This window comes from Eulemur rufifrons, chromosome 28 (assembly GCF_041146395.1).
Source record: "Eulemur rufifrons isolate Redbay chromosome 28, OSU_ERuf_1, whole genome shotgun sequence".
NCBI lineage: Eukaryota > Metazoa > Chordata > Mammalia > Primates > Lemuridae > Eulemur > Eulemur rufifrons.
Window position 1 is genome coordinate 35,719,304 of NC_091010.1, and position 15,844 is coordinate 35,735,147.

Genomic DNA, 15,844 nt, shown 5'->3' on the forward strand with positions numbered 1-15,844 from the left:
CCCAAAAATTCATTAGAAGCTTAGAACGAAATATCTTTTAATGACATAAACTAATGCTTATAGAATTTAGTAAAAATAAAAATGTCATGCAAAATATGAAAATACTAGCTAGCATGTGTTAGGACTGTAAAAATTATTTTACATGAATTTTCTCTGTTTTATAGAAATGGCAATCAATGCTAAGACAATTAAGTAAGTTGCCCAGGTTCATAAAGCTAGTAAGCGTCAACAGTGGGATTTGAACCAAGGCAACCTGACTCTAACACCCACAATTCCAACCATTATTGACTCCATTTTTATCTCTCCAATATGGAAAGCTGAGGCCAGCTGGTTAATATCTGGGGCTAGGATTTGGTATCAAGTATCTGTGCTCTCTCACATCATTCCCTCATGGTCAATTTAATTCTTTCAGAGAATTATTTTTAACAGATCACCTTATTTCTCCTATTGCATTATGTCTATAAAAATTCTAATTAGGGAAGTGTATTAGACTTTTAGGGCTGCCATAACGAAATACTTCAGATTTAGGTGGCTTAAATTACAGAAATTTATTTTCTCACAGTTCTGGAAGCTGGAAGTCCAAGATCAAGGAGCTACCAGGGTTGGTTTCTGGTGAGGCCTTTCTTCCTGCCTTTGGCTCACAGCCCCATTCTTCAGTGTCCTCATATGGCCTTTCCTCTGTGTGTGACTTCTGGTCTGTCCCTCTCTTTCAAGGACTCCAGTCCTATAGGATTAGGGCCCCATTCTTATGACTTCATTTAACCTTAATTACCTCCTTAAAAGGCCCTATCTTCAAACAGAGATCACAAACAGAGTCACATTGGGGGTTAGGGATTCAAATTATGGGTGTGGGGGGACATAATTCAGTGTCTAACAGGAAATGTAATGAAGAAACATCTAGACAATAATGTAAAAGTATACATATTCTTTGAATCAGTAATTCCACTACCGTGTATCTCTTTGAGGAACTACTTCTACAAGAGGGGCAAAGCTTAATGCACAAAATTCTTTACAAAATAAAAAATTAAAATAAGCTTAAATGTCCAAGCACAGTTAAGAAACTAAGACAAAGGAATTCAATTATGCTCATGAGGTGTTTTTATTAACATAGTAAATTGCTAATGCAATGTGGTAAGGTAATGTGCTATAATAGGCTTTGAAAACAGAATTAAGTTCCAATTCCATTTCTCTACTTGTAAGCTATATGCTTTACGACATCACTCTTGGGCTCTCTGAAGCTTAGATTATCTTTAAAATGGTGAAAAAAAGCATTGCTTGGAAGTTTGCTCAGTGAAGGAAATCATCTACTCTATTTATCTATCTATCATCTATCTTTCATCTGTCTGTATACCTTTCTACCTGTGTCTGTGTGAGAGAGATTTATTAATGCTGTCCCAGGATGTAGACAAAGCAGGAAAAAAATATTTAGGCAGAATTTTCTCACGTTTAAGGAAATATATGAAAATATATTTTTATTTTCCAATTTTTCTAAAATGAACAGTTATTACATTTATAATCACATAACCTAGACTATATTAGAAACGTAAAAAAAAAAAAAGAGGAGAAAAAAGTGAACCCTATGAAAATAATGCAACATAATTAAATAAATAAAAGTTGTCATTCAGCCCAGGTGGGTTTCTTGTCTCGATGAAAATGTACCATCTCCAGTTGAGCTGGAAGGACAACACTTTTCTTATCAACTACTAAATCAAGAATTGCCTTTGCTAGTATGGTTTTCCATTTAAAATTAATTCAATTACATGATTGTAGCAGGATGATGGATAATATGATCATCGTACTTCATCCAAAGTAGTAAATTCTGAAAGGGCTTCCTTTGTAAATAAAGCTTAGCGTGGGAATGAGTTTTCACTGCTATTGTGGCTGATGCTAATCCAGTTCGTGCATTTATGCTATGGGTTTCAAAATGAATACCAACTGTTAGACATATTGAAAAAGAAAAGATCTTTATGACCCAGCTGGGCCTGTAATAACTGTCTCGCCAGGGAAGTGTGAATACCAAAGTAAGCAAAACCACTTAACTCTACCAAAAAAGTGATGTGAATATCTAAAACAGAATTCAACTTTCAAACTTAATGATTATATTGCTGTTTTTTAAACTGATTGCTAAGCTCTGTCAGAAATTGATTCTGACATCCACTCCCCCTTGCTTTATTTCTGAAACACAAGAAGCATTATAATCCCTGCTCAAATAAATAGCCAAAAATGCTGTACAGAAAAATTTTTAAGATATTTTCAAATATGAAATTTCAAATATTACCTATTCAACTGAAGAAAATTAATATTGATATTTATGATTTAGAAAATGAAAGTTTTCATGAATTTTCTTATTCATTCATACAACTGGTTTATAAGTTCCAAACACATTCCTGAACCTCTAAATTACAATTTTTCAAACATCTAATGGACAAAACTACAACCCTCAGAAATATAGTAAGGTTTGCAGAGTAGAGAACCCAAAAATAAATCCAAACATTTATAGTGAACTTATCTTCAACAAAGGTGCCAAGAACATACAGTGGGGAAAGGATAGTCTCTTCAATAAATAATGGTGCTGGGAAAACTGGATATCCATACATAGAAGAATGAAACTAGACTCTTATCTCTCACCGTTTACAAAAATAAAATCAAAATGGATTAAAGACTTAAATTTAAGACCTGAAACTATTAAATTACTAAAAGAAATGGGGAAATTCAGAACATTGGTCTGGGCAAGGACTTCTTGAGTAATACCCCCAAAACACAGGCAACCAAAGTAAAATTGGACAAATGTCCAATCAAACTAAAAACCTTCTGCATAGCAAAGGAAACAATCAACAAAATGAAGAGACAACCTACAAAACAGGAGAAAATATTTGCAAACTACTCATTTGACAAGGTACTAATAGCTAGAATATACAAGGAGTTCCAACAACTCAATGGCAAAAAAATAAAATAATCTGATTTAAAAATGGGCAAAGTTTCGAAATAGACATTTCTCAACAGAAGACATATAAATGGCCTACAGGTATATGAAAAAATGTTCAACATCATTAGTCATCAGAGAAATGCAAATCAAAACTACAATTAGAGATCATCTCACCCCGGTTAAAATGGCTTTTATAAAAAGTGCAGCTAGCAAAGATGTGGAGAAAGGGCACTCTATATACACTGATGGTGAGAATGTAAATTAGTACAACCACTATGGAGAACAGTATGGAGGTTCCTCAAAAAACTAAAAATCAACCTACCATATGACCCAGCAATTCACTGCTGAGTATATATCCAAAGGAGGAGAATTCAGTACGTCAAAAAGATATCTGCAAGCCCATGTTTATTGCAGCACTATTCACAATAGCAAAGATTTGGAATCAGCCTATGTGTCCATCAATGGATGAATGGATAAAGAAATTGTGGTACTTATATACAATGGAATATTATACAGCCACAAAAATGAATAAAATTCTGCCACTTACAACAACATGGGTGGAACTGGGGAACATTATGTTGAGTGAAATAAGCTAAGCACAGAAAGACAAATCTCTCATGTTCTCACTCATATGTGGCAGCCAAATATTCAAAACAATTGATCTCATGGAGACAAAGAGTAGAATAATGGTTACCAGAGGCCAGGAAGGGGAAAGGAGTATAAAGTGGGGATGTTTAATGGGTGCAAAAATGTAGTTAGATAGATAGAATGAACAATATTTGATAACACAACAAAGTGACTATAATCAACATTAAATTAGGGTATACTGTAAAATAACTAAAAGAGTGGAATTGGAATGTTCCTAACACAAAAAAATGATAAATGCCTGAGGCAATGGATACCCCCAATTACCTGGATTTGATTCTTTCACATTGTAGCCTATATCCAAACATCACATGTACCCTATACAGATATACAACTATTATGTATCCATAATAATGAAAAAATTAAAAAATCCCAACCAGCAAATGAAAAAACAGAAAAAGAGAGACTTTTTAATAATAAGGTTTCAAGCATTTACTGGAAAAAATGAATTATTTATTCATTGGTGTCAAACAAAACAATGATTGTAATTAACAAAACCAAAGCTGTGATTATAATATTTTAAAAATGATTAACTGTGAACTCCAACATCAATTTCCATTCATCATCTGATTGTTAAAAACAAAACAAAACAAAACCCACATTTTTAACTGCCAGTGAACATCTCCATCTGAATATCTGAATGCCACAACTTAGGCAGTTTGAACTTAACACATCCATAACTGAATCAGCCAATTACTTCTATCTCAACCTGCTTGATTTCCCACATTCTGGATCTATTGCAGACATCCACCAAGTCTCTTAAGCTAGAAACACCTCTCACCTCTCACATCCTCGCTCACCTCTCACATTTAGTTATTCACCAAAATCTGCTTTAGACTAAAGTTTAAAATAATAAACCCTAATGAACATCTTTTAGGACTGTTGCAACAGTATCCTAACAGTCTCCCTGCTCCATTCCTTCCATTGTGATCAATCTCTCATTCTCCACCATCAGAAACAAACACAGTATACACTAGCAACAGCCCTGTGTTGGTTCCTTACTGCTCAGATAAAATCTAGATTATTTTAGTTTGAGATACTAGGAGATTTCTTTACGATCTATCCAAACTTCTCCAAGCATCCCACCTAATCGATTGTCCAGTTCCTTGTCCCATAGATACAGTGTCTCTGGTCTTGCCACATTCTCCTCAGTACTGTACAAAATCCTTTCCAAATTCCTTGTCTTTGTACATGCCCTTCCTTCAGCAGTAGCTGCTTTAATCCTCCCTTTCTCACTTGTAAAACACCTTCTGAAACTTAAAAACTTGGTTGTCATGTCATTCTGTCCAAGAAGTTTTGGGATGCTACAAGCAAAACATATTTCTCCACCTCGGTACTCTCCAAGTATTTTGTTCTTACTCGAACTGCAGTTTCTCATGTTGATTTTTTTAATGCATTTGTTTAGACCAGGAGTTAATACAAGGAAGAAGGAGACTTTGCTATTCGTTTTTATATCTCTGTATTCCATGTTAGGATTTGGCTTGGAATCTGTACTGGCAATTGATCCATTGCCTCTTAGCTTTAAATTCACCCTTTTTGACTGCTATGTAAAAACGGATTAGGCCATTTAAAATGTTTTTCCTTGCCAACTGGCACTAAAACTTTTTCATCAGAGGGCATTGGGAGACACTTCAAGAGCAAAGGATTTAGCTTCCTGGTTCCAGTGTGCTTGGTAGGCTCTCGCAGCCTCCCCACTGGCTGGTACGGGGCAGCCAGCAAATTCCCGGCAGACTTCCCCTCAGGTGGTTTTATACCTCCCTGTGAACAGCTTTCCTTGCAACCCTCCAGGGCAGATTTCTGGCACAAGTTCCACTAGCATGACATCATAGAGACTTCACTGCCATCCAACAGGTAATAGCTGTGTCCTTCCCCTGAGGGTGATTTTGCCCCACAGGGGACATTTGGCAAAGTCTGGAATCACCTTTGGTTGTCACCCTGTGGGGGGTTGCAGTTTTATCACACTATATTGTGTAGAGGTTAGGATGTTGCCAAACATCCTACAATGATCAGGACAGTGCCCTACAAAAACACTAACTGGACCTAAAATGTCAATAGTGCTAAGTTTCAGGAAACTTGCCATATAACAAGGTCTAGCTCTTATTCCCAGCAGGGTGGTGTGGGGAGGAGTAGAGAAGGGACAGGCACGAAGGGAGGGATCTTCTCTGGGTCTCTCTCACAGAAGTAGAGTTAATGAGTACTCCTTATATCTGCTATTTCTGTTATTCGCTAGAGCTCTATTTACTTCTTACTAGCTAATCTCTCATTATTCTAATCCCCTATTATAGTTACTAATTTTTTATCATAACCCTTTCCTGCTCAAACTACTGTATGCTGATTGGACCCAGACTGATAAAGCATCACTCATTCATTCATTTGAGGAAATAGTTAGTGAGTGCTTATTTACTTCCTGACATCCTACGTGTGGATGTAACTGTGAACAAAATAAACATATCCTGTTCTCCTCAAATTTGTAGTTTATAAGTCAATATAGGTAAACAGGTATTGTAAATATATGGCATGGCAAGCAAAGGATGGTAGGATGGTACAGTGAAAAACAATAGGAGAGCCCACCTCACGGAGGATGAGGGAAGTGATCATGTAAAGGCCCCATATGTTTTTGATGAAATAAATTAATTACTTGAACTAATAAAATTTTCATTTTAATTCAGCAATTCTACATACTTAGCTTGGATGGTGGGAATTTGACCTGGTGAAGTCCTTATCCATTTGGAGAGTCATTTGGAATTCAAAAATTTTACCGCTTGAGATATATACAAATTTGAAAGTTATAGAGTTAGATTCATATTTAATTCGATGAAAATACTTTAGCTCAATTCATAAGCTATAAATTTCCTCTTTTTTTAAGTGGACTTTTTTGATATCATATCATATTATGTATTTATAGTCATGGTTCTAAGCTTCTTGAAGGCAACTCTCTCTTTTTATGCATTTCTATGTATTGCAACACTGAGCCTACAGCTTAACATATAGTAGATACTCAATACGTTCTTACTGAATTAATAAATATGAGTTTCCTACCGTGGTCATTTAAAGCATAATATGATACAAGTAAAAAAGTACTAAAACAGAAGTCATGAGATCTGTGTTGTAATTCTGCTCTTGGCCCTATAAAGAGCTTGGACAATTCATACCCTCTCTGGGACTCACCTTCCTCATTTCCAAACTAAAGGATTTGGAAGAGGTTTTTCAAAGTCTCATTCTGTTCTAAAATCCTAAAATATAACAAATGCATTAGAATATAAGAACTTGAATGCATGAATATCTGGATTAATTCTTATCATTGTACAGTGTGATTTGAGCATACCTGACACTTCTGGGTCTCAAGTTCCTCATTTGTAAAATAAGCTGATTTATAAAAGGAGTTAAAAAACTACAGCCCTTGGGCCAAAGGTGGAGGTAAGCTTTTGAGAAAGGGACCGTATGGCCCACAAAGCTGAAAATATTTACTATCTGGCCCATTAGAGAAAACGTTTGTTAAGCCGTGGTCTATAAAGTCCTTCCTATTTCTCCTTCTTGAATCTCTTCTATGACTTTCTCATTAATCCAGTCACCATCTAACTATTTTTAACAATGATTTTTTTTTGAAAAAGGTGTTAAATTTTTACCAATGGCCTACAAGCATATTAATGAGATTGGACTTCTTTTACTTTGAACAGAGTCAAAGGTTACTAAAGAGAAACTCCGTGTGTTTGTGACTGAATAGATTAGAGCTGGAAATTATCCATACAACAGAGATGGAATTAAGCAGTATATTTACACCCTTGCCTTTAAAGTCCCCAAATACTAGATGTCTACATGGCCCACATATGGCAGGTCACCAGTAAGTTCTAGTTGGGTGGACAAATTAAGAACCTCGGCTTTTCAGTCAGTGATGCTGTATATCATTGCTATAAGGACTTGCAATAGGGTGAAGGTTCACTACCATTTTAAAGCATTAGGAAACGCAAACATAATGAAGGGTCGTCATACCCTCCTCTTTCCATGACTTTAAATCACAAACACTGTCTCTGAATATGCTCCTTTTCCACTGGCAATATACTTATTGTGTAGTTAGATCATGCTTGCTTAGGGCTTTCTATAATTCAACTCGCATCATTAAATTGAAACAATAAAATGTCTTTCTTTCTATAAACCTCTGAATTTTATCTTTCCTGCTTAATAAATTTTTTTTTGAAAAACATACCAGCCGATAACAACTCCATAATAAAGACAAGTTCAGATGATCACAACTCACACTATTCTAGCAAGGCACATTTGTTTTCTTGTAATCATCCTGCCAATATCCTCATGTCACCCCAGATTTTATTCTGGAAAATGAACCAAAATAAAATCCACTTAGGCTGTAGGAAAGGCTGAGGCTGTGAATATTTTAAGTTTACCATCCTATCAGTTAAGCAACATGACTACAGGCAATGTGGCATGTGGAGTCCCTATAGTCCCATCACGTGGACAGAGAATCACAAGCTATATGAAAAGAAGGACACAGGCGATCTAGGCAAGCGATTCCCATCGAGTGCATGGTCCTTCATGAGACTGACCTGGTTGGTGAGTTTAGAGTGGTGCCTGAACAGTTTTGCCATCCTTAAATCTTTCTTCTATTGTCCCTCTCCTCTCCCCCAGTGGCACCTGCAATTCTAAAATATTCTTTTGAATTTTCATGATTTTTTAGTCTTAGGAGTCTGTCATCAAAATGCATATAACTCTCACAGAGAACCATCCTAATCTCTAATAAGCTATTACCAAAATTAATGTAAAGCCTGAAGCAAAGTTCTAGAGAATGTAAGAGTGGAATTAAGAGGTACAGGGATCAAACACGAAGGAAAGTATGTGTGCGGGAGGGTCGGGGGTGCGATGAGAAGGAGTAATGCCTACAGAAGAGTAAATTGAAGACTGAAAAAACTAGGGGGTAGAGTGTCAGAGTTAGGAAGACAAGTGGACAAAGGGCATCAGAAGAACCAGCATCAGAGAGTGCCAAGGGCAGGTTAATGATCAGGTGCTTCAAATCTGTACTCTTCATGTATTTCTTTATTTAAAAGACAGGCTGAGTGCAGGATGGTGGAAGATCAGAGCAGGACGGAGAGTTAGCCCTCTATGCTCTAATCATGTTTAAGTCAAGGGTTAGCAAATTATGGCCAATAGGCCAAATTCAGTCTGCTGTTGTATAGCCATGAGCTAAGAATGATTTTTACATTTTTAAATGTCGAGAATGAAATCAAAAGATGAATAATACTAATTAGCATATTAAAATGACATGAAATTCAAATTTCAGTGTCCATAAATAAAGCTTTATTGAAACACAGCTCTGCTCATGCATTTACATATTGTCTTTGGTTGCTTTTGCACTACACAGGCATAGCTGAGTAGTTGCAACAAAGATCATTTGGTCCACAAGACTTAAATATTTACTAATTGGCCCTTTACAGAAAAAGTTTGCCAACCTCTGGCTTAAGACATGCAGCTCTGGCTTCACACTTGCAGATCCCCCCCACCCTTAAGATGATAAAACTCCTACACTTAATATAATCCACCATATTTGTTGAGCAGTGTAGTGATCATCTGTTCTTCCTTGAGCATATGCTTTGGTGAGCCTTGCCCTCCATCAAATTGCTTATCAGAAACACCTGTAGTATCCTCTCTGAGAGGAGCTGAATACATATTATTTTCTCCATATATTTCCATCTCCTTTAGCATTCTGGGTCCCAATGTAGATGGCTGTCTAGGCTCCTGCCTGGCTGGTCCACTGCATGATCTGACTAGCCCAGAGCATGGATCCAGTGTTTCTGTTTGTTCTCCTCTGGAACCTGGAGTTGAACATCTGAATATCTGTAGCAAAGGGGAATGGAGAAAAGCACCAACCCACCATAAGCAACAAGGCTGGGAGGAGATCCAGGTAGAGACCAGTGTCAGAAGCCCCATCTTTGAAAACTGATGCAAATGTGACCAAAGAGCTAGAAACTAAGTCCAAACAGAGGCTACATGTGGAGGGCAGGGTGAGGTTTCCCTACTAGCAGTGGTAAAGGAGCCAAAACCATTCTAATAAAGGCACAGAGTTGTTCCTAATTGAGCTGGTCCTATATATTCTTTTTAAGCCTGTATTGAATTGGTGTCTTGTTCATCTCACTATCCCAGTACCTAACACAGGAATCAGGCCTCCATTGTTATATCTCTTAATGAAGAAACATCAAAATTTCCTAGTCTAGTTCTAATGCCAATGTATTAAAAAGTATCCAGTTTTAATACGTAGGCTCCAGTTTGGGTGCTGAGAAATAATATTCGGTTTGCCAACTCCAGTGATGTTTTCTCTATGTCCAGTCTTTTTTGATAACCTGTTTGTTACTCCATTCTTTAAAGGGTCTTGGGACCAGCCTTGGTCTTATGAGTTGCTCCCTAATCACTGTCCTAGTGGTGAGAGTCCTGGTACTCTTTTAAGTACATGACATGAATATGTATATTACACTTTGGGCAACTGTATCTCCGGGTAGTTAAAAACTTGAAACACAGTCACCCAGACTGCCCTGATCTATAGAGATACCTCAATTTCTAAAAGGGCCACTTGCAATGCCCTAAAATCTTATGCTTGACACTCCCTCCTAATTTAATTATTTTTATGTTTCTGCACTCTGCATTTCCTCTAGGCTGGGTCCTGGTCTCCATCTCCTAGACTTTGTCTCAATAATGCAATTGACCCATAGTATGATAAATGTCACAGAGCATCACTGATGATAAGGACCTTAGGTCAGCCATACGTGGTGTGTAATTCATTCTTATTGTCTTCTGGGGTCCCATGGAGGGATACGGAGGGAAAGAGTGAAGACTCCTGCGTACTCTAAGGGTCTTATCTCTATGGAAGCCAGAAAAGTTCCTCCGTTTTCTTCCTAATTTGTTTTATTTAAACATTGTGCTTGGTAAAACAAAAGTTCAAAAACTGTTGATGATAAGATATCATTCTAGCTTGACATTATCAGAGGCAATAGTCAAAATAATTAGTGGCCAGTATGGCACAGAAACTGACCAATCAGAATCCACACTGGTCCTGGTCTAGAATGTTTTAGGAGTGGGGGGAGCAGATGACCACGGAAGCAGAGGAGTGGGAGGGACACAGGGAGATCAGACCACTGCTAATTACCAACCATTATGAAAATGTTTCAATCCTCATAACCAGTATGGCTACATCTCAGAGATTACACAGTAAGTCAGAGATAGAGTTAAGACTCTACTTTAGATCTTAATTTCCTGGGGGAAAAAAATGTATAACTCTATAAGGTTTACTAGTAGTTATAAGTTGCTGTCTTTGAACAATGATCTGAATTATCTTCAATGTGTCAAAAAAAATCAATTATTTTAATAGAACTTCTAGCTTAATCAAAAGTTCCCATGACAGTGAAGAAGTAGACATTGCATAACTGATTACGAACACAAAAACATATAGTTGGTCCTCCATATTCATGGGTTCTGCATCCACGAATTCAACTAGCCACGGATTGAAAATATTAGGAAAAAAAGAATGGTTGTATCTATACTGAACATGTATAGACCTTTTTCTTGTCATTATTCCCTAAACAACATAGTATCACAAGTTTTCACATAGCATTTACATTTATTAGGTATTATAAGTAACCTACATATATTTTAAAGCCTAATGGAGGATGTGCACAGGTATTATTAATATAATATACAAATACTATGATGTCGTATATAAAAGTATTTGAGTATCTGTGGATTTTGGCATTGCAGGGGGTCCTGGAACTACTTTCCTCTGGGCACCAAGATATGATTATATTTACTTTTATAATTTTTTCATGGTCTCAAGATTAAGAAGTGCCAAAGGTACCTAAGTGTTTTTTATATATTTAAGAAATTTATTCATCAAAATTGTTCTGTTAGACTAATATTCTTTTTTAGACAATTTTCACACAAGTTTTGGAATCACTGCAGATACTTATTAAGATAATGAGTAGGGTACAAGAAACAGATCCTCAGAGCATGCTTTTTTTTGAGGAAACCATGTATATGTTTATCATTTTCTGGTTTGTCAATGAACAATTTTTAAAAAAAATTCTGACATGCATGATTAGTTACAATAATGTTCTTTGGTTCTCCCTCTGGAATGATAAAGCAAAATCACTGGCTCATGTAACATGGTACCTTGCTTGTAAATTTGTGAAGGAAGCTCCTTTTGTTGACAGTTCTAATGTCTGCCATCTGTTTGCACGGGATGAAGCCCTGGCGCTCCTCTAATTGGCCGTAAATTAGGCAGCAGCAGCAGGCTTTTGACAGAATCCTTCAGTTACAGTTTCATTTTTTTTTAAGCTGTGAATTCAACATTTGGTGGGAAGCCCAACCTCTCTCTTAAGAGTATAGAAATATACTTCTTGAGTTCCTAGACTCAAGCTCTCTTCTCTGTATTTATGCCTAAACCTAGACCTCTCTCAACATGTCTTCTCTTTATATATCCCTGAAAATAAACTTACTCTGATTAGAAAGAAAAACTGTAAAATCCAAGGGAATCCTATGCTTTCTGTAAGAAGAGGAAGGACACAATTTATTAAGTGCTGACTACATGTCCTGTGCTGGGCACAGACTTTCACATATATTAAATTGTTTGATTTTCAAACCAATTTTATAATTTAGGTAATAATGTTGCATTTTGCAGACAGGGAAACTGAAACTCAGAATTTAAGTAATTTGCCCATTTTTTAAATAAAATGTTGCAATCAAGATTCAAGTATTGAGCTTTGTTTGACAACACCCACTTACTATTATATATGCCCAGATTTGGAAAAAGAGAGAAAATTAGGATTAGGCAAAAGCATGTGTGTGATGCAACTTGATGCTTCTCTCTCGCAACCTCAGTTTACTAAAATGAAGAAGCTAGACTAGATGATCCACAAATTCCCATCCAGTTATGTTTTCCATGGTTAGATTAATTTGGGTTCTACCATTTAACATGCAATCTCATCAAGTTTCAATGAGCTTCAGTTTCCTCTTCTGTAAAATACTCTATCTACTCTCCAGGTGGGATCTCATAGATGTGAAAATTCATAAATTATAAAGGATTGTAGGGATATAAATTGCTGTGATTTCCCATCCACCCCCAGTTAGCTGGCAACCCTACTCTCACTCCTCCTCGCACCAGATTTCCTCGTTTCATACTGTCGAGGCAAGATTAAGTACATCCAAGTTCCCGTAACTTTCCTTATCTACATCTCAGCATTTCTGTACAAATTTTATACCTCTCCTCTTTTGCACTATTTTCAGAAAGTACAAAAAATATATATGCTCTCCAAGTAACCTTTCCTCGTTCGCCCACAATTTCCTCTTCTGTAGCCCTATTTCCCACCAAATAGTACCTTTAGTGTTTCATTTGCTCCATTTTCCTGGAGACTTGTACACTCTAGACTCATCATAAGGAAACTCTCCAAGATCCCTGCTAATGCCTCATGCTCCTTCCCTCTTCCTTTTCTTCCTTTCTCTAGCCAAATTTCTTGAAAGAAAAAGTGCCTCAGGCTCTGTGCTCTCACTTTCTTTGCATGTGCTCATTCTGTGTAATTTGGATTTCATTCTTACCACTTGAATAACCTCAGTAAAATCTGAGTGTTTTTTCCTAGGTTACTAAACCTATTGCCCTTTTCTCTATCTGTATGTGTCTCAGCTTTTAACACTGAGATTATCCCTTTCCTCGTGAAATAGTCTCTTGGTTTCTGATTGCAAACATCTCATTATTTTTCACTCGTTTTTCTTTCCCTGACTAACTCATAAATGAAAGGATTGCCCCAAGTCTAACATTGGTCCTTTTATCCTCTCAATTCTTTCCTGCAATTCCATCCTGTCTCATGGCTTCAGCTGTTAACTATATGTGGGCAGTTTTTAAGTTAATTTTAAGTTAACTCTAACAAAAGTTCCTGACCCACATTTCCTACCTCCTGTAGGGCATTTGTTCTTGAGTGTCCAATATTGTATGTTAAATTCATTATATTCGTCATGGATTATCATTGTGCCTACCAAACTGATTCATCTGTGTTCCTTCTGTATCTTTTCTATCCCAACTACATCTCTAATTTCTTCCTTGCTCTTTGTGTTCAGTCAGACCTTAAGCCCTCTGGTTTTTCCTCTTCATTCTTATGCATTCCTCCTATAAATGGTCTCATAATCCCCAACTAGAATTAGACTCCTAATCAGCTACTCTATCTCTTATCTCTCCTTCTAATTCATCTTACACAGAATGCTCAGATTAGTCTACTAAATACATTGTTATAGTGACACCATTTTGCTACTTAAAATTGTCAGAGCTGCCCTTATACCAACATTCAGTGTTCTCAGGGAACGAGCCCCAACACTCTTGTGAACTTGTCTGTTATAGCACCTCTCCCAGCTACCTTTCCACAGTCTCACTCTAGCCAGTTAAAATGGCCATAGATTCCTTATGAGTATTGCTTGTGTTATTCACTGTATTTATATGTATTTTTTTCCTATACTTTCTGATCCACCTAATACTACCATTTCTTCCATGAACGCTTCCCTGATTCTCTTCAAAAGTAGTCACTCCCTTTTCTGGATTATGGCTACAATTTTAGTCTGAACCCATATTACTTCTGCATGATGGTTATTTTTGTATATGCCACATCTGCATTAGAAGCTAACCCCCCAAACCAGCATCTGTGCTGGTCCTTCTAGCACAATGCCTTGTACATACATGGTAGACCCTCAGTAAGATGTAAGTTGAACCAAAGAAAGGGTGAATGGGTAATTGTTGTTTCTGAGAACCAGACAAAGAATTCCTATTTCAGAAACATTCATGGATATTACCATCATTCTGCAGGTATGCCACTGCTCTGGTTCTAGTGATCCAGCATGGAGGAACCTCTAAATGTGAGGTTTGTGATTCCAGTGGGATCCCTCTCCACCCAGAACCCCCTGAGCTCTGCGTTCAACTCCATCATTCTAGGCTGATCATACCTGGCCCCACAGCTTCATTCCACGCTGACATTCTCTACCTATTCCAGCTATAACTAGGTGTTTTACAGTTCTCCTTCGATAAGGCATTTGGCTTTCTGATAAACTTATCCACATATACTACGATGAGGAAAATTCTTGTTGACTATTTCCAAAAAGTACATATTCATTTTAAACATGCTCTTGCAGAGTCAATAATCTGATACTTGTAGTTTTACCTATAAAGCATTCAGGTAATGAGAATAGCAAACCAGGATTGAGAGAAGGAACAGGGATTGGCTTTATCAAATATATGTCTAAGGACCTTAAATCTATGCCTATGCCCAGAACTAATGCTTTCTTCAAAATTATCTTCCTTAAATAATTTTATTATAAAAGTCGGGAGATGGGAATGAAAGTGATAACTAAAACATACACATATAACACTACACTTCTTAGCAACGACAACAATAACGATAATTCTAAAAATTTTCAAAAATAGCTAGCATTTGTTGGGTGCCTTCTGAGTAAAAGACACTTGAATAAATGCTTTACTCACATGTCCTCATTAATCCTCAAAATATCCCTATGATATTGCATTATCCCCAGTTTACAAATGAGTTAATTGAACTGAAGCTCATAATAATTTAGTACCTTGTTGAAGATCACAAAGCTAGAATGGGAGAGCCAGCCATTTCCAAGAATAATAGAGAATGAGAATCAAGTATAGAACTCATTTTAAAATGAAAAAAAGATATAATACAAGTATTAATAGCTCCCTAAAATGATGTCTAATTCCAGGAACTTATGTGTGTTGCTGATATGAGTGTGCAATATGCATAATAAAACAATGTACTTACTCTCTGTCAATCACAAGGCAGGTTACAGCTTCTGCAGCAATTACGTTTGCTGTTCTCACATCTTCCCTGTATAAAAAATAGAGAGATTGAAGTAAAATAACCTTTAATATCAAAGAAATGTGTTCACTGTGATTAATTCAGGACACATTAAATTATGTAACTATTCTGATTTATCCAATTCCAGGTTTATGCTTTGTTCATATCAAAAATTTCTTTTTCATGAGGAATCACCTTACCCTTCTCATTAATCATACAAATCCCATTATTATAATCTAGTAGATAACTAAACTTTAGTTTATCAAATTTAAATTTTAAAATTATAAAGTATTCAAATTTAAAGGTTTGTTTATACAAGTAGAACAAAATTTTACATTGAAATCCATTTTGCGCTTTGAGGAATTAATGAATTAATGGGACAATGATAAAGATAGTAATGAACGTGAATAGATGAAAGTTTTTA

At 36.4% G+C, this 15,844-nt stretch overlaps 1 protein-coding gene across 2 annotated transcripts in view; it reads right to left on the reverse strand.

Moving 5' to 3' along the window:
- PRKG1 (protein kinase cGMP-dependent 1) overlaps nt 1-15,844 on the reverse strand; it is a 1,171,371-nt gene that overhangs the window by 118,276 nt on the left and 1,037,251 nt on the right. For both annotated transcript variants that reach the window (XM_069461138.1, XM_069461137.1), the window contains exon 8: nt 15,385-15,450. In XM_069461138.1, the coding sequence (XP_069317239.1) occupies nt 15,385-15,450 (66 nt within the window). The remainder of the gene's footprint in view (nt 1-15,384; nt 15,451-15,844) is intronic.